At 45.9% G+C, this 19,777-nt stretch overlaps 1 protein-coding gene across 17 annotated transcripts in view; it reads left to right on the forward strand.

The window, feature by feature from the left end:
- The first annotated feature begins 4,518 nt into the window (after positions 1 to 4,518).
- The window catches only part of RAB11FIP3 (RAB11 family interacting protein 3), an 87,317-nt gene continuing 72,058 nt past the window's right edge, over positions 4,519 to 19,777 (forward strand). For 5 of the 17 annotated variants that reach the window (XM_083711100.1, XM_083711104.1, XM_083711090.1 and 2 more), the window contains exon 1: positions 4,528 to 6,433. In XM_083711100.1, the coding sequence (XP_083567226.1) occupies positions 5,414 to 6,433 (1,020 nt within the window). In that variant the 5' untranslated portion in view covers positions 4,528 to 5,413. Of the gene's footprint in view, positions 6,434 to 19,777 lie in introns of all 17 variants that reach the window. The other 12 variants (XM_083711089.1, XM_083711102.1, XM_083711098.1 and 9 more) reach the window with 7 other exon arrangements.

Genomic DNA, 19,777 nt, shown 5'->3' on the forward strand with positions numbered 1-19,777 from the left:
GTGGGTTTTTTTTTTGGGAAAAAGGTCTTGCAGGCCAAATGGGGACGACTCACGGGCCAAATCTGGCCTGTGAGTCGAAGGTTCCCTATCCCAGTTCTGGGCAGGGGAAGAGCAATGTGTATTGACACCACTTCATTCAACATATGTTAAGCCAGCCTGGCTGCTGCATTAGAGGTCACCTCCTGAACCGTGTTGCATATTAAAGAGTGGCGATGCAGGGAAGACTAGAGAAGTACCAGTGTCTGGCATTCTTGGACAGTCCAGATCCCCAACTGGTTGCTGAAGTCCACTGCTGACATCTGCTTTTGAACCACCCTTTTAAAAAATTCTGGCCCGGTGCTCCGAAGAGCCACTATTTTCTTTCTTTTTTAAAAAAAATATGTTTTATTAATTTTCCATACATTCATAAAGGTAAAGGTAAAGGTACCCCTGCCCGTACGGGCCAGTCTTGACAGACTCTGGGGTTGTGCGCCCATCTCACTTAAGAGGCCAGGGGCCAGCGCTGTCCGGAGACACTTCCGGGTCACGTGGCCAGTGTGACATCGCTGCTCTGGCGAGCCAGAGCCGCACACGGAAACGCCGTTTACCTTCCCGCTGGTAAGCGGTCCCTATTTATCTACTTGCACCCGGAGGTGCTTTCGAACTGCTAGGTTGGCAGGCGCTGGGACCGAGCAGCGGGAGCGCACCCCGCCACAGGGATTCGAACCGCCGACCTTTCGATCGGCAAGTCCTAGGCGCTGAGGCTTTAACCCACAGCGCCACCTGCGTCCCAATCCATACATTCATACCACATTACAATTTCTATTAAACTTTTCGGTTTTTGACTTCCTTCGGCTTCTCTGCCAATCATCCAAATTATTTTCTTTAAATACACCTTTCCAAATTTTAGTATTGCCTTTATGCCTACCCCCCACTTCTATTTTGCTTTTTTACAATATTTCTTATGCTGTTACAGAGCTTCTCTGAATGCCACTAACGTTATTCCGTTATCACTTATACATTCCCAGTATTCAGCTAATTTCCCCCAGTCCTCGATGAACTTTTGATCTCGTAGATATCTAATCTTCCCAGTCAGTTTATCAAGTTCTGCATAGTCCATCAGCTTCATTCTCCATTCCTCCAACGTTGGTATTTGTTCTTGTTTCCATTTCTGGGCCAGTAATATTCTTGCCGCTGTTACTGCATATTGGAAAAGTTTGTGGTCCTTTTTATTTATTTCATTACCAACAATTCCTAAGAGAAAAGCCTCTGGTTTCTTGACAAATGTATATTTCAACATTTTTTTCAACTCATTATATATCAGCTCCCAGAAGCTTTTCACTTTCTTACATTCCCACCACATATGATAAAATGTACCATCTTTTTCTTTACATTTCCACCGAAGAGCCACTATTTTCGAGTGGGATTCAATTATGTGCCAGCAAATTCAGCTTGCACATTTAGTTGATTGAGAGGTTTTCTGCAACAAAGGTTTCCCAAAGGTTGGACTTTTTGTGATAAAGTTAAGTGGTGAGTAAAGGCACTGGAACATGTGGGATAAACACCTGCTTGAAGAAGCAACGTCATCTAACTGCCCCACAAACAAGTCCAAATGAACCTTCAATGAACAGGTTGTCTGAACAAAATAAAAAAATTCCTTCCAGTAGCACCTTAGAGACCAACTAAGTTAATTATTGGTATGAGCTTTTGTGTGCATGCACACTTCTTCAGATAGGTTGTCTGAAAGCTACCTGAGTTAAATTTCCCATAATGCCCTAGAGCAAAACTATGTCACAGGCATTGTGGGAAATTAAAAGGATGGCTAGAGTCAGCTGTCTGTTGCTGCCTTGAGTGCTGTTGCTTCCACCATTAGGTAAACCCACCAGGACCTACCAATGGACATGGGGGGAGGGCTCATGACATGATGCTTTGCGCAGAGACTCCTCAAACCTGGTGGAGACCCCATACATGGGCCATTTGGGGCATACTTTGTGCAATAAAAGATAACTACATTATATAATATTGCATGTTCAAAGCAAATAAAAGGTTGCAGATAATGGGAAACACAAAGCATTTCTTCTGAGTAACAAAACACACTAATTAAAACTGGCAGATACAACAAAACAGATTCAAACAACCATCTATTAAATAAAAACAACAAGAACTGCAGAATCACATATTCAGATCTAAAATGCTTATCTTCCCCCAAGGCTGAATGTATGAATGAATATAAAATTATATACTAAAAGAATAATAAATAAGTACAGAAGGTGCAAGTCACAAATAAAATATACTGCAGGGGGTTTGGGTTTTCCTTTGGGGGTTACTGGGGGCTATTCAAGTTTGTGTAACTATCCTGCTATGGTACATTAGAGAAAAGTGATTAGAGCCTGTGTGGCTTAGGGGTTAGAGCATTGGACTAGGATGTGGGAGAACAGGGTTCAAGGACTCACTCAGCTAGGAAGCTTAGGGTTGTTATGAGGATAAAATGAGAAGGGGGGAAACCATGTACACCACCTAGACCTAGAGCTCCTTGGAGAAAAGGGTGGGGTACAAGTGCAATAAATATAATAAAAAATTATGCTCCACAAAAATATTTTCTCGTCTATGTGTTTAATTCAGCTTCCACCTGACATGGTATCTGTGGTGTGTCTAAAGAACAGCAGGAGCAGTGGTCGTTAATGGCAGGCACAGCGCATCAAATATATTTGTAACTGGATTTTATTACTACTTTTTATTTCTGTCAAAGATGTCAAAGAGAAAAACAACTACCAGACTTTTAGAAGACAGCCCTGTTTAGGGAAGCTTTTAATGTTTAATAGATTATTGTATTTTAATATTCTGTTGGAAGCTGCCCAGAGTGGCTGGGGAAACCCAACCAGATGGGCTGGGTATAAATAAAAAAATTATTATTATTATTAATTATTATTATTATTGTGTTTTATTTTCTATTGTGATTTCTATTGTATTTTATGGAACTCAAATTGTAATACAATAAAAGGCAACCTTACAATGAAAAACCATACAGCATCTGACACAGTGCACTACAATGGCTACAACAGGTAGAAGAATTGTTAAGTGATCCGCCAAGACCCTCAGCCATTTCCCCCAGTAGTGGGGAGAAGAGTTTGGAAACCAGTGCCCCAAACATTCTGGTTATGCTATTTCTGTAATCCATGTATGCTGGCTGTTTGGCCATAATAAACATTTATTCATTCATTTCTGTAGTCCATATTGGTGTCACCTCTGACGTCTGCAGCTGGCCAAGGTGACAGGTGTCAGTCTGAATGAGGCAACAGTTGGATGGTGAAGACAAAGGACTCATCTGGCTATGACTTTGGGGGGGGCGGTCTCTGGGGAAGAACTTGTCTAGTGAGCCCCTTTCTTTTTTTGGACTTCTGCCGTGAGCTAACCTAAGTGCAATCAGCATGTGTTCTTCAAGCAAGGCTAGTTGCCACCATTTTAAATTTCCCATAGTGCCCTTGAACACCTCTGGTGAGAGCAGTGTGGGAAATTAAAATGGCAGCTGGATCAACTGGCTTGGTGCAGCTCAAAGTCCAGTAGTCAATTTGTTTTGGGGTTTGTTTGATTTTAGAAATGAGGTGGGTTAACACCCCAAGCCCCACAGCTGGAGGGCAGTGCTGTCCACACACTTGAGTAACACCCAGATGGAGCCATTTTAGATAGATAGGGTGCTGGGACCATGGGCAAAGCCAGGATTTTTGTTAGTGAGGGGCAGAACTTCAGTTTGCTATGGATTTATATTGATTAGGGGGGCAGCTGTCCCTCCCTGACCCCCCCCCCTTGGCTGTCCTCATGACTGGGGCCAAGGCAGTTGCCCCAGACTGCCAAGTGCCGGTGCCAACTTTATGCCCCCTCATAATCACGTGCCAACATGCTCTGGCCCACTTGTTGGTAGTGAGGTGCACCATCCCCTGGGGGTAGCAGAGCAGCCCTCCTTTTTACACTTACCTGCTGGGAGTAAACCTAACGGACTTCAATGAGGCTTACTTATGAGCAGACGTGGCTAAGATTCCCCTAGGAGTCCTGACAACCTTCTGCCTGGAAAAAGGGGGGTCTTAAGTAGTTGGCAGAAAGTTAGGAAGGTGGGCTCCGGTATACGGTGCCATCTTTGGCCCGTTTCGCTTTAGAGGTTTTCTACACTTGTGGTAGAATTACAGAACAGAATTACGGGAACAGAGTTAAGAAGCAAACAAGTCAAGCAGAAGGTTAAAAGCTGTTTTAAGTGGCGAGTGCGAACGCCGAAGGCTGTTTGGGAGGATATTGTAAATGCAGTCAATGAACACAATAGATTCATTCAGTGGGATCTCCCGCACGCACAGCTGGAAGGCAAGTGCTCCCTACTCTCTTGAGTAACCCCCAGATTGGGCCCGTTTTTATTTCTTAAAAAAAAAACACCTTGTCTCCTTGCTCTCCCCTCTTCCCATGTCCCCTCCGGCCAGGCAAGCAACGGGTGGAGCCTGATCCGGAGAGAGACGCACACAAAGCCGGCCTCCTCCTCCCCCTGCCCGGGAGGAGCCTGATTCAGAGGCGCCGAGGCAGACGAAAAGCCAAGCCGCCCGCCCGCCCTCCTTCGCCACCAGCCGGCTTTGCTTGCAGAGAGGAGGAGCGAGACGGTCGCCGCCTGCCATGCACCTCTTGCCGCAAGGGGAGAGCAGCGCTGCCAGGATACAGACCCGTCGGGTAGGCGAGTGAGGAGGAGGCGACAGAGAGAGAGGGGGGAAAAAGAGGGGGACACCTGATTTCTCCTCCTGTACCCCCGGAGTGAGTCGCGCTTTCTCTGCGTCCTTCTGGATGCCGGCTTGAACCGGGGCCTCCTTTTGCAAAACGCTGCCTGGCTTGTTTTTTTTTTTTCCTTCCCTGCTTCTTGTGGGGGCGCTGCTGATTTCCCTCCCCCTCCCTTTGCTCCTTCCATTGAATCTTTTTTTTGGGGGGGGTTTGTTCTGCGAGTGCGCGCGCTGCCGTTGCCTGGATTGCAAGCACCTCATCTTACTCTTCCTTGAAATCGATTTTTTTTTCACGTGATCTAATAGATCAACTCTTCTATTTTCCTCCGGAGCAGAGGTGGTGTGTGCGTGTGCTTGCGGGCTGCTTTTTCCTTCTGGAAGGGGAGATGCGAAGGGTGTGGAGGTGATGGACGCGAGGCGATGGCATAGGAGCGCGGCTCCGGTTTGTAGGAGAGGCGGCGGCATCAGCGATTCCTCCGAGGCGTCCAAAACGGCACCATAACCGGAGATCGGGTTTTTTTCCAGTAGCGGGGCGGCGGTTGCTAAGGAGAAGCGGAGCGGCCTTTATATTGCATTTCTCTCCCCGCCCCTCCTTCTCCTCCTCGCAGTCCCTTTTTTCTATTTAAAAGGAAACAAGAAAAAGCAACCCGCTCTCCTCTCCCCTCCCCCCCTTCAGTTTCTCTCTGATGAAAATGGATCCGGATTTGCTAATGACTCTTTCCGATCCAGGGACCAAACCGGATCGAGAGCCGCTGCTGACGCTGGGGCCCCTCCAGAATGGGAAATACCTCCTCCTGGAGCAAAAGAGAGGACCGGCTTTGCCCAGCCCCGAACTCGTGCTGCTTTCCCGGGAAACAACCGCGGGAAACACCGCCTTGATCTTGCCCGGAACAGGGGACATTAAAAAGCCTTTGGCCCTGGAGCGCGTCCTGAACGGGATGAAGCTGGGTGAGATGGAGCGCCAAGCCTTGTTCCCCGACGGCCCCCTTGAATTTTTGTACCGCGTGGAGAAGGAGCCGGAGGAGGTGGACCGGGAGGCCCAGGGGCCAATCAGCGACGGGGAAACCGGTTCAGGTGTGGGCGATAACAGTAATCCGGATAGCCCTGGGGAGGGTTTGGATTTGAGGCTTGCCCCTGTCCGGGATGGGTTGGCCTTGGAGGAAAGCACAGCGTTGAGGGAAGAGGAGCAGTTGGTCTCCTGCTGCTCCAGCCAGGCTGAGTCTCCAGTTCCTCAGGATTTACAACTGGTTGTAGAGGAGTGGAGTGAAGGAGAACCCTTTCCACAACCCCAGGAGCCTGTGGAAGGTGGGGAACCCTTGATCTTGGCTGGTGAGCCTTCTCAAGAGGAAGAGGAGGAGGAAGAAGGCCCCTTAGACAGAGGCCTTCCAAGCCCACCTTGGACTAAAGATATGGATAGCTGTGACTCTCAAAAGTGTCCGCAGAGCCCTTTGCTGCGGCCTTTGGATTTGGCTCTTGCTCCCCAAATTGGCACGGGAGTGGACCTCTTTCCTGCTTTCCATTCTCCCAATAATCTCAGCCCACACCTTGAATTTGGGCACACTGAACACATAGAGGAGGAATCTCCAAGTTCTCCAGATGATGCTCCCCGGCTCCGAGCCGTCTTCGATGCCCTGGACCGTGATGGTGATGGATTTGTCCGGATAGAGGAGTTTGTCCAGTTTGCTACGGTTTATGGAGCAGAGCAGGTAACAGGGTTTTCTTTTTCTTAAGGCTAATTTTGTTGAGGGTTGATGGCTTCTCCTGTGTATAGTGAATTACCCTGTGCTTTAAAATATGTGTATCTGATATAAATCTTATTCTGTTCTGTAGCCAAGCCAACACATAACTTTGGTTCTATGAGGGAGGTTTTCGTGGATGCTTCCATTGTTGAATTGAGGAAGAGCAGTTGTACTGAACAGTTCCAGCCAATGCTTATGCTCTTAATGGCACTCTCATTTCACAGCCCAGGCCTATTCATGTTTACTCAGAAGTAAGCCCCAGAGAGGCCAGTGAGGCTTACATTCAAGTCAAGTCTGGTAAGATATTCTACTGCACAGCCACCTTACGTCAAGTGGAACTTAGTACTCAAGTGTAGCCAAGTTACATTGACACCTGAGACAGAAAGTCTCACAAGTGCCTCTCCCTGGGAGTAAATATACAATGATAATTGACTTACGATAACAAAAACAAATAACTAATGACTTAGTATTTCATGATGTCCTAAATTGGTTGCCTGGGGAGGCTGTCTCATGATGTCTAATAGCAGGACCAGCGCTGACTTAGTACGGGTAAGAAGAGTGCAGCCTTAGGCCCAGTTTATACCAGTAACAAGGCTTTCTTTTGAGGTTGTCTGTTTTAGGCCACTGAGAAGGTGAGGCCTAGCCAGCTCTCTACTGCAGGCATAGTCAAACTCGGCCCTCTTTTTTGGGACTACAATTCCCATCATCCCTGACCACTGGTCCTGTTAGCTAGGGATCATGGGAGTTGTAGTCCTAAAACATCTGGAGGGCCGAGTTTGCCTATGTCTGCTCTACCATATATACAAGGTATTTTCCACTGTGTGTTTGGATGGGGAAAGCATTCACACATGGCTGTTTTGACCTGTAGGAAAAAATGACATAGACCATGAAAAAAACCCCCAGCTGTGGCTTGATTTTTATTTTTTGTATATAGAAATGGGGCCAAAGGCTCTGGAAGCTTTTAATTTCTTCATCTACTGTAACCATCACCTGTGTGTGTAACTGTGATCCCACCTACTTTTAAGTGGTATTATGGAATCTGATCAAATTTGATATCTACTTTTGTGCTTGGTGTGTATCTGTTTCCATAGACGTTCTCATCTTGAACAATAGAGAGAACCATGAATGGAAGGGGTTGGGGAAAAATTGCCTTTGTAGCCTTCTTTACATAAGGCTGCAGTCCTAACCCTGTTTATGTGGGAGTAAGCCCCATTGAATTCAGTAGGAGTTACTGCTGAGTAGCTGTGGTTTGGTTTGTGCTGTCAGTCTTCCAGTTGGCTGTAGAGATCTGATGAAACAGTAAAAAGACTAGAGGTGATGTGAGGGGCAAATTCAGATCTGGCACAGGTGTGCCAACTTAACTTTCTTTAATTGGCTGGGAGGGTCTGCTGTTTTTACCTACTAGGTTTAACCTGGGGTGAAATGTTGGTGGGCAGTGGCGACTGGTGCCCCCTGGGACTGGTAGGGCAGGAGGCAGGGAGACCAACAGCAGGTGCCGCCAGAGCAGGAGCAACCCCCTGACTGGCTGTAAGTAAGAAGGGAGGCAGGTGGGGCTGCCTGAAATTTTTGGGGGGCAATGCCCCAATTGCCCTAATGGACCAGCCTCTACTGCAGATGGGAGCAAAAATGTTAAGCAGAGCATCAGCTTTGCGATGCCAAATTGTGCACACCTGGAGACACCTGGGAAACATGAATTGCATACCTGGTCCTCCGCTCCCCATCTTCCCCCTAGATTCCCATTAAAACAAATGTTACTAGGTTTGGGAAATTTGCTATCTGTTTGCATTGATACTGGCATGGCTTTAGCTTTCAGAATATCACTTTGCTGCAGGTGAAACCTGCTGCAATTGTCTATGTGATGCAATCAAAAATTGGGTGTGGGGGGGTGAATAGTGAAGGGTAAACAGTGATTCCAAAGAGCAGGAGGAGTTCTGGCACGTGTTTGCATAATGCTAGCCTAAAACTGTGCTACAAATCATTATTCTGTAGGGTGTGTGCCTGGGTGTAACTCTTCAGATGTGCAGTTGCAGGTAGCCTACTTCATTCTCGGTGAAGATGCTGTACGTAATTGGTCTCTTTTTTAAAAAAATCCAAATTAGACACCTTACCTATCCGTTTACTTAGAAGATGTTGGAAATGGGAGTTCTAAGAGAGGATGTCTGAGTGGAGTAATGTGGCATAATAAAAATGAGAGTAATCCAGCAGTGTCTCGAAGGCAAGATGTCAAAGGCGTTCTACATCAAGGCTTGTGTGGGTGTATATATAGCTCTATTACACACACCATATGGGAGCTATTCAGCCTAAACAGTTGGCTGAGATGGCATTCCTTCACGTGGATTTAATTCTCATTACAGGTCGTCGTGCTTATCTCACAGGTTTGCATTTTAAAAAAACAACCATTCTTCGAAGTCACCTTAATTGCAATTAATCGCCCTTGGGGCTCCCATAGTGTGCATTTGAGACTCTTCAAAGAGGTGTGCCAACGTGATCTTGGACGTCATTGCAACAATTGTGTAATTCTGATGCTTAGGCTGTGACTGCCCTTGCTTTCTGTAGCCAAAACAGCAGCACCTACACACTGGAGGGAGCTATCGGCAGACTTGGAGGAATCCTGACAAGAAAGGCATTGTCTAGGTAGTGTTAACTGCTGAAGTGGTTACTTCTTTTGTTTTGCTTTGAAAATGTTAGTCCCCTAGTTGAACCTCCAAAATGATATTGTGCATGAACTTCTGGGTTGACCAGTAGTATTGTCAAAACTCTCTAGTCAATGGAAAGGTCTCCTCCATCATCTTTAGAAGGTTGCTTCTGCTGTTGGCCTGGTTTGGGATAGGACATAGCTTAGAGGCAGAGCATATGGTCTGCATGCAGAAGGCTGCACGTTCAATCCTGGCATCTCCAGGTAGGGCTAAAAACTGGTGAGTTTCTGCCAGTTAGTGTAGACAATACTAGACTAAACAGACTAGTGGTCTGACTCTGTATAAGGCCACTTCCAGTGTTCCTAGCAAAGATCACTCTCCCATCACCTCCTCTCAATGAATGCTGGCTCCGTCCCGAAGATCCTGGTTTTCTATTAAGCCAGAGTTCCTTGTTCCACCAGAACTGGGCTTAAACCAAGCTAGAGTTTACTGGTTCAGGCACCTCTGTGAATCATGGATTTTCATGTCAAAAACAGTGTGGGGGGGCAGAGCATTTAGCCCCAAGCTTGTTCCAAACTTTGTTCTTTTGGAGCCCAGAACCACCAACCAGCCTGAACCATTCCCTGCCTTCACTTCAGATATCTGAGCATGGTTGGAAGGATCGAAGCACATTTCTGTTCCCCTGCCCTCCACTTTTTCCAGATGGATAGGAGTATAAGCGGCTGCCTTAGAGCAGTTCATACTGTTCAACTGGGTTAGGGGTGGGGAACACTTTTGGCTCATCAAGCCAGAGCTTTTTCTCCCTATACCAACCCTTGCAGATCAGCTTTGATAGTGGGACATGACTTTCCCCACCTATCAGTAGTCTGGAATCATCTGTCAATCATCGCAGAACAACCCAGTGAGGTAGGTTAGGCTGAGACTAAATGTCCCATTGGCCTGATCTAGCAGAGCTCTTCCTATGTTCTTACATCTGGAAAAATGCTTTTCTCTCCTCTGTTATGATCCTCTGTGACAGGTAGAAATTTGTCAGCTTGCAAACAGACAGGAAAGAACAGTTCCCTGCAGTCTCAGGTTTTAATCCTAACTTTAAATCCTACCTGGGTTTTTTTTTTAAAAATAATAGATTGATGCTCCCCTTCAATCTCTCTCCTTAAATTTAACCCTCTTCTTCCCCACTATATATCGTTTTCCATTGGGGTTTTCTGTTCTGCCTTGAAAAAGAGATCATTCAAATATTCATGTACCAAACCAGCAGCTTCCAGTCAGTTGCTGCTTCGCCCTGGTCACTTGCAAAGCTATTATCTCTGACCCGTTCCTTCACCCTGAGTTTAATTCAACCATCTTGCATGTATTTAAAACCCTTTCTATTCCACCTCTCACGGAGATGATGACAAGGCAGTTCACAAAATCGAAGACCAATACAGTCATACCTCGTGTTACGTTCAGTTCAGGTTACATCTTTTCAGGTTGTGTCCCGCGGCAACCCGGAAGTACTGGAAAAGGTTACTTCTGGGTTTCGCCACTCGTGCATGTGCAGACGCGCAAAATGACACCACGCACATGCACAGAAGCGGCGAGTTGCGACCCGCGCGTGCGCAGAAGCGGGTTGCGTTCCTCTCAGGTTGTGAACGGGGTTCTGGAACGGATCCCATTCGCAAACAGAGGTACCACTGTACTATAAAACAAGGCAGCAGAATCAAATATACATATACAAGGCCCAGCAGGTTGTGGGGTTAGGGTGGGGTTCATATCTGGTATTAAAATATTCCAGGAATGCCTTTTAAAATTATTTGACCCTGCAGCTTTTTGTCTGGATATCTTACTGTGTTTTAATTTGTAATTTAATACCCAGAGTGCCTGGGGTAACCCAGTCAGATGGACGGCATATTAATAATAATAATAATAATAATAATAAATAAATAAATTCCAGTTTGCCTTTTATCTCGCAATGGTGGTTGCCTGGATGTGCAGTACTTAGGGCTGCACATTGAAAAGCTGCATTGAAATGAACAGCTGTATCCTTGGAAGAGTGTCCTAGATTTTCATTTTAAAGATAACCTAAATTATGGAATACAATTGGAAGTACTGTGGAAACATGGAATCCTTCTGCTCATGTTGCCAGCTGGCGAGCCTTCTTTCAGGGAACTCCATTTCATTTCATATACCCCCCTCCCAAAAAATTAATATTGGTCTGTGTTCTGTGGCTGCTGATTGGGTTCAATCTTCACTGGACTGTTTTCTTACTCCATTCAGTTTTTGCTGAACGTTCTCACTGCTGCCCATCTGAATAGGGGTTTGGAACTCTGGCCTCTCCAAGTCTCTCTATTTGGCTCTCAGGAGGCTCCCTGGTCCCCCTGTTCTACCCAGGCCACACTCTTCATTACCTGTGATTTTATTGTCTAGAGCAGGGGTGTCCAACTTCCAAGAGACTGCGATCTATTCCCACTATAAAGAAACTGGCAGTGATCTACCCATTGGATTGACCAGAGTTGTTGAGCTTTCTTGGGGGAGGATCAGCCAAAGTGGTTGATCGACCGGTAAATCGCAATTGACCTGTTGGATATACCTGGTCTATAGAGTATGTAGGCCCCTCCAATCTCCCTATCTGGCCCTTGGAAATCTTCCCCAAGCCACGCCCCTCACCGGTGCTACTTTGAGCTCTCCTTGAATGTTCCCGCCTGATGGTCGTGTGTCCTTAAACTCCCATAATGCCTCTTGCTTGCCTGGCTAGAGGACAGAAGGAACATGCATAGAAAGTAGCTCATTGTACAGTCATACCTCAGGTTGAATATACTTCAGGTTGAGCGTTTTCAGGTTAGGCTCTGCGGCGACCCGGAAGTAATGGAATGCGTTACTTCTGGGTTTCTGCGCCTGTGCAGACGCTCAAAATGACAACGTGTGTGGAAGCGGTGAATCGCGACCCGCAGACGCGGGTTGCGTTTGCTTCAGGATGCGAACGGGGCTCTGGAACAGATCCTGTTCGCATCCAGAGGTACCACTGTATTCATATTTGTTGCTCTGCCCACTTTTTCTGCAGGCCCTGCCATCTTTGGCATGTGGCCTCCAAAAGGTTCCCAGAAGGGAATGTGGCCCTTGAGCTGAAAAAAGGCTTTCTGCTCTTGTAGAAGGGCCATAGCTCAGTGGTAGAGCATCTTCTTTCCACCCAGGTTCAATCCCCGTCATCTGCAGGTAGGAATTGGAAAAATTATTGTCCTGACACCCCAGAGAGCCATTTCTGGTCAGTGAAGCTAGTCTTGAGCTAGATGGACCAATGTTGACTTAGTAGAAGGCAGCTCCTTCTGCTAATAACATGTCTGGAGAGATTTTAGAATGTAATGGGCTCCTCCTTCAGCGGCTGGCGAAAAAGGAAAGCCCAGGAGTTCCCTGTCTTGCGCTAAGTGAGCTGTTTGACCAAAGCCCTTTGGGCTTCCAAGCAACGCTCTGAGCTCTCTTTGCTCCAGGTTGCTTCTGCCAAGAACTCTGCCATAGTGATAATAATGTAGGGGAAAAGACGCTGGCAGGCCTAACAAGGATGTAGATTACCCTCCCTCCCTTCTCTTCTGAATATTGCGGTTTTTCTTCTGTGGTGCAAGAGAGAAGAGTGGGATCCTCCCAGAGTCTAGTTTGGCTGAAAGGATTTATCGGGCTGAGAGCCAGCGTCAGGCCTGGCCACGGAAGCTGCCGTTGCAGAACTCCGTACCCTCTGATCTCAGGCTGCCATGGGGTGGTCCAGCCACTTGGAGGGCCAATTATCTCACTCCTACTGTGGTGGGAGCTGTGGGTTAGTTACCTTTATGCCTCTCTTCTCTGGAGTGCAGTAAGTCATTCTTCTGGCAGATTTCCAGCATGCTGCTGCCCATGTAGTTAAAGGCATAGGCCATGGCTTGCGCTCTGGAACAAACACATGACATTCATCCTTGGGGTTTAATCGTTTTAAATGACAATGAAAAGCCTAGCAGTGCTTGTGGCTTTGGAAGGAGGTTTGAAGGCAGCACATGAGAAAAAAGAGCACCTGATTTATAGGTATGTTCCACTGTTGGGACACAAGTTTTTTGGAAACACTTTATGGGGAAGGGATGTCTTGAAGAGGGCGGGTCTCCCATAGTCTGCACCAGCTCCTGATTATTTTCTGTGGTTGTTATTTGTAAATTATAAATTGCATTATAACTGGTACACACACACACAGAAATATAACAATCAGTGTGGTCCATAGGGGGACACCCAAGCCACCATGTGTCTTACCCAAATTTTTCTGCTCCCATGCTTTTCACAGTGTTGGGAGCACCATTGCAATGAGGAGGAAGGTGCACAGGGAAGGTCACTAGGACTGCCTACACACTGTAGATGTAAATCACGTTCTCCCCCAAAGAATCATGGGAACTGTAGTTTAAGGGTGCTGGGAATTGTAGCTCAGTGGGGGGCAAGTTACAGTTCCCACTATTCTTTGTTTGGAGGGGCATGTTTTTTCAATGTGCTTTAAATGTATGGTGTGTATTCAGTTCCTGGGCTGGGAGGAGTGTTATTGCAAAGGGGAGATTGGTGCCTTGAGAGGGGTTACTCTTCCCCATGAGGGTGAATGAATGAGCCCAGGCAATTACCACTGCCAGCTCCAATGCTCATTGGCATGTGGTCCCTGGTCACCCATGGGCACATGTGGTCATGGGCAGTCAGAAAGATTGCCCTGCCCTCATCCTGCAACACTTCTTTCCCTACCCCTTCCGCTTCCAAGAAGCTCCTGGTAGCTATATAGAGTTATTCACCTTCTGCTGTTACCCGCACAACAACCCTGTAATTTATGTCTTGAGTGAAAAGCCCAAGGCACACAGTGAGCTGAGTGAGGATTCGCGCCTGGGTCTCCCCGCTCCTAATCAGCTACTCCACATACAGTGGTACCTCAGGTTACATACGCTTCAGGTTACCGTATTTTTTGCTCTATAAGACTCACTTTTTCCCTCCTAAAAAGTAAGGGGAAATGTGTGTGTGTCTTATGGAGCGAATGCAGGCTGCGCAGCTATCCTGGAAGCCAGAACAGCAAGAGGGATCGCTGCTTTCACTGCGCAGCGATCCCTCTTGCTTTTCTGGCTTCTGAGATTCAGAATATTTTTTTCTTGTTTTCCTCCTCCAAAAACTAGGTGCGTCTTGTGGTCTGGTGCGTCTTATAGAGCGAAAAATACGGTACATATGCTTCAGGTTACAGACTCCGCTAACCCAGAAATAGTACCTCGGGTTAAGCAAGGATCCTTCTAGCAAAGTATTGGAAGACACAAGAGTTACCCACGCTGGAAGAGTGGCAGGCGAAAGTGATCGACTTTATGGGACTTTATGGGATTGGCAGAAATGACCGGCAGAATCCGTGACCAAGAGAAAGAGACTGTGGAGGAAGACTGGAAGAAGTTTAAAGCATATCTTAAAAATTGCTACAAAATTGAGGAGTGTTAAAGTGTTAAGGGAAAGGAAGATGTATAATTACAGCTATATATATCTTTTGATTCAAAGTGTAATTGAAAGGAGAATAAGTTAAACTATAATTGGCTAAAAGGGTTGCTGAAAAATTCTGAAATTAGGATGCAAAAAGGGGAAGGTACGGGGAAGTCCGAGAAAAGAGGCTTATGAAAATGAGGTTAAGAAAGCAAAAATGTATGTATGTGTCTATGTTTGTTGTTGTTTGTATTGTTTGGTGTTGTTTCGTTGTTAAAATTGGAAAATTAATAAAAATTATTAAAAAAAAAAAAAAGAACTTTGCTTCAGGATGAGAACAGAAATCGTGCTCTGGCGGCGCGGCAGCAGCAGAGGCCCCATTAGCTAAAGTGGTGCTTCAGATTAAGAACAGTTTCAGGTTAGCAACGGACTTCCGGAACGAATTAAGTATTTAATCGGAGGTACCACTGTAAACATCACGCCATCCTTTCGTTCTTTGCCAAGGGATAGCAGGATAAATCAAAGCAGCCCTATGAAAATGTATACCCATTTTGCAGAAACCTGAGTTTTCTTAACTTTTGACAATTCTGTTATTTTGCGGGGAGAGGGGGAAAGGAGTAGAGCTCACAGCTTCCTGCTTATTTGGCAGCAAATGGGAAAAGAATCAGACCTTTGCAATGCCCATCAATCTCTTCCTGACACTTAACCATCGGAAGAAAGACTTTTCACTTGTGATACACGCCTATCTCAAGGTACAAGTGAGAACTCGGAGGAGTGTCTCATTTTGGAACAAAGTAGGTGGTGGAGGAAATATCTTGCTGAAAACAGAGCTCGCTGCATAGTTCCAGGAAGAGGAAAAATTGATTTGAGGCTGTTCATATTTGTGGTTGTCGTTTCAGCCAGAACAGTAGTCTGTCCAGACTTTTGGTCCAGAGCATGTGTATAGAAGCACGAAACGATTTCCTGCCCTTCCCCCATTGTGTCCTGCCCACCCCCCTCTGGTAAAGTCAACAGCAGCATTGTATTATCCCAGCTATTGGTTCCAGGCAATGAAAGCCTTTGCTTGAAAGGGCAGCAAATAACTAAAAACTTGCCAGTTCAGTTTTGTGCTCTATTCTTTAACAAAGATGACCTGTCTCCATGGCCAGCTTCAACAGGGCAGCCACGGTGTTGGTGTTTTTGGAGGAACACCAACCACCAATGAGGTCCATTTCAGAACACGCATGGTGAGAAAACTTTGCAAAGGATGCTGGGAGCTCTCTTGAGAGGGGAAATTAAACTCTGCCTCCACCTTATTGACAGTGCTTGGGAAACAACCCATTCTTTATGAATAAAAATATACTAGCTCATGGTGACCCTCTCTCATCAGTGCACAATGTTATGCTGCTACTCTCTGGCCATGTTTGCACCATACATTTGAAGCACTATGCTACCACTTCAAACCGTCTCCACAAAGAATTCTGGGAGCTGTAGTTTGTTAAGGGTGCTGACCTCTATTTCCCTTCCAGAGCTACAATTTCCAGAGTTCCATTCAAAGAGGAATTACCGTACACCACTCTGGAAATTGTAGCTCTGTGAGGGGAATGGGAAGTCTCCTAAAAACAAACTACAGCTCCCAGAATTCTTTGGGGGAAGCCATGACTGTTTAAAGTGATATCTTGGTGCTTTAAATGTATGCTGTGAATGTGGCCATTGCCTGCCTGTGGCGTTGCTGAGGTTTGCCAGTGGCACAGACCAGGCTTTCCCCAGTGTGGGGAACTTGTGGCCCTCCAGCCCTTGGTGGACTCAGAGGCTTCCCATCACCCCTGACCATTGACTGTCAGCTGTTCTGGCTGGGACTGATGGGAGTTGGAGTCCAGGAGAATCTACAGAGCCACCAGTACCTCATCTCTGCCGTAAGCACAGTGCAGCAGCCGACAATATATAGGTTCACGAGGGGTGCATGGCTTATTTATGTTTAAATAGCGTTGAGAAATGCTGGTGTCATGTATTGAGGTGACGAGGATGACTTTTGAAACGGTTGCAGTGCAGAAAAATTGCAGGTTTGCCCCTCTGAAATCCAGGCTTCTTTGTTTTGTTAATGTCAAACCACATTCCGCATATGTTGACTCCGCTCTTATCTCTGATTTTTATGTTCAGTTCTGCTTGTTTGGCTTTGCTGGTGTGTGTGTGTGTGTTCAGCAGTTTTGAAGGGGAGGGGAAAAGGTGCTCTATGGCCTACAAGAAGCTCAGCAATCAAAGGTGTTTGGTTTTTCTGAGACTTACATAACCAGACCTATTGGCTGCTTTTGCACAGTGATTCTTGCAGACTTTGCTGTGCTCCTAGCTCATTTGGTGGTGGTGGATCTCCACCCCCCCCCCCCGCATTCTGTTTTTGGCCCCTTCCTTGAAAATTTAAATTCTGCAAGCAGTGTTTACTAAAGCTCAGCCCAATTATGTTGGGAGATGTTTCTCCAATACCCGCCCGCACCCCCTCGTCAAAAAAATGAGCAATTGATGTGCAAAAGGCAGGAAGTGGTGGGGCTGGGAAAATATATCTGGGGTGGTGGGAGGGAGAATTTTTGTTCCTCCTTTTTATATAAAAATTGGGCTGCTTTCAAGCTCAGTGTGCTCAATTATTATCATGGAATAATTTCTCTCTCCATCTCCCAGTGGCAGAAATACCTCTTCCAGAGCCTAAGAAGAGAAAGGTGGACTAGTATGTTTAGGTCTTTAGCTGGTGGCACCTACTCTCTGGAATTCCCTTTTGTTGAATATTAGGCAGGCACTGTCTCTGTTGTCTTTTGGGTGTCTGCTGCAGACTTTCCTCTTCCAACAAGTCTTTTAAGTGGAGATCTTTATCTCGGTCTGCATCTGTACTGGAATGCTTTTTTTTTTTAAAAAAAAATGCTTTTAAACATTTGTATTGCTTTTATCAATGGAATTTCCCCCTTTCCTTTTATATGGAGGAAGGGTCTGCTTTTGTTGTTGTTGTTGTTACACTTCTATGTTTGCAACTGTTTTATTTGTTACATGATCGTATATCTTGTTGCTGTGAACACTGCCCGCCCCTCCCAGGACCTTGCAATAAAGGGTGGGTAAGAAATCAGCAGAAAAGTTGTCCAAATAGTGTATAAATAGTAATTTCATAATTGCTTGTCTTTGTATTTCTAATAGTATAACCAAATCAGAATTTTTTGATATAACTGTAAAAACTACTCTGAAAATTTATTAGTTCAAAAATGAAACCTTCATCTGGTTGTAAATATTAAGATTATACCAGCAAGAATGAGTCTTTCTGTTAAAAATGATTTAAATCAAGTCTTACTGACTAGTGATTTAAATTGTGATTTAATTCGTGATTTAAATTGATTTGATTTAAATCAAATCTACCCTGCTTTAAATAGTCCACTTTCCTCTGAAAAATTCTGGGAGCTGTAGTTTGAGGGTGCTGAGAAGCATTAGGAAACCCCTGCTCCCTCCCAGAGCTACCATTTCCAGAGATGTTAACAATCAGTCCACAGGGAACTCCATAAATTGTAGCTCTTGAAGGGGAAGAGCGGGTCTCTTAACAACTCTCGGCACTCTTAACAAACTACAGCTCCCAGAATTCTTTTGGGGGATGCCATGACCTCTAAAAAATGGTACCATAGTGTTTTAAATGCTTGGTGTGAATATGCTGAATGCATAGAGGAGGTGCTGCCTTGCTGCTCCTGGTACGAGTTGCTTCTTAACCTGGCGATAGCTGCAGGCTCAAGTTGGTGACTCATAAAATAATAAAAAATAATAATCTAGCAATAGTTTCAGAGAGCAGGTGAGGACATGTCCAGAATGGAACATTCCCACCCTGCCTCCCATTTGGGCCCATGCATGCGGAGCATTTCCCACTGTGAGGGTGACTGAGTTTGGGCAAATATATCAGTTAGGAATCCTCGGGGCACAAGCAGGCATTGCTGCCAGGATCTGAAACAGGAGCTGGTTTGGCCAGTTCTCCCGTGTATTTTCTGCCCCTATAATTCCTTTCTCTTCACAGTTTTTGTGACAGGTGCAGCAGTATGGGTAGCTGCAGTTTGGGGGGGGGGGGTATTGCCTGGGGTGAAGAAGAGAACTTGTTGCCCTGCTTTCCATTGCTTTGGAGGTTTTTTTGAAATGCCCTTTTCTTGATGATGATTTAAATTTGGTAAACTTCTGTAATGCTGTAGTAATGAGGCAAAGATTGATCATGAGAGGAGGGCAAATGTGCTGTGACCAGCTTCTGACTCATTGCAGATCTCTTGCCAAGTGTGTTGTAATACCACATAGTCATAATATGGGATGTGAAAGGGGTACATACCATCCTTTCCCCCCCCCTCCCCAGCTGCCCTTTGTGGGCCTGGAACTAGCTTGCTAGTGTATATGTTACGCTAAAAAGACTTGCTCGCACAGCTTCAAAATACAGTCCTGGAGAATGCCATCTTTTAAAATATAAATATATACTTCCTTCAACTATGCCGAAGTGTGTGTGTCTGCCTGCTGTTCTTTATTCGCAGATCAGTGCTACACAGAACAAAAAAAAATAAATTTTCTTAATGGTGTTGGTGATCTTGAAACAGTTTGCTTGAAAGAAAGCCGCAAGCCTTTCCCATTTGTTTTCTGGCCCCTCCGTGAAATGTCTTCCTTGGGGAATGGCTTTGGAGTCTCTTGAGTCTTTGAATGAGGCTGGACCACAGATCCCATCATCTGTGGCCTTTGACCATCCTGGCTGAGGATTAAGAGAGTTGTAGTCCGACAGCATCTAGGGAAAGGCTGTGCCAAGGGGAGATGTTATGACCCACACCACAGGAGATTTGTCTGCACAAGCCCCATGGATGTTAACTGGAACTGTGTTGAGGGAGCAGTGGGGAATTGTACCCTATGTGAATCTGTCTGTGTTGATGGTATGAGCAACTTGGATTTTCTGTTGGGGCCAGACTCCATATGATGGAGCAGACATGTTTGCTAGGCCGCTGCCTGTCCTAAACCAGAAAGTAGCTGACGTGTTGGCCCTCAGGTGTTGTGAATTTCAGCTCCCACCATGCCTGACCCTTGGCTATACTGGCTGGGTGGGACTGATGGGAGTTTATGGCGTTTGGAGGGAACCATGTTGGTATCCCCTGCCTTAAAGTACCTCACAGGGTGGCTGTCAGGCTCCACCCTTGGAGGACAAGATGGGACAGAATATAATAAACATTGAAGTCTGTGTGTGTGTGTGTGTGTGTGAGAGAGAGAGAGAGAGAGAGAGAGAGAGAGAGAGAGA

The sequence above is a fragment of the Podarcis gaigeae genome (assembly GCF_964106915.1).
Source record: "Podarcis gaigeae genome assembly, chromosome: 14".
Lineage (NCBI taxonomy): Eukaryota > Metazoa > Chordata > Lepidosauria > Squamata > Lacertidae > Podarcis > Podarcis gaigeae.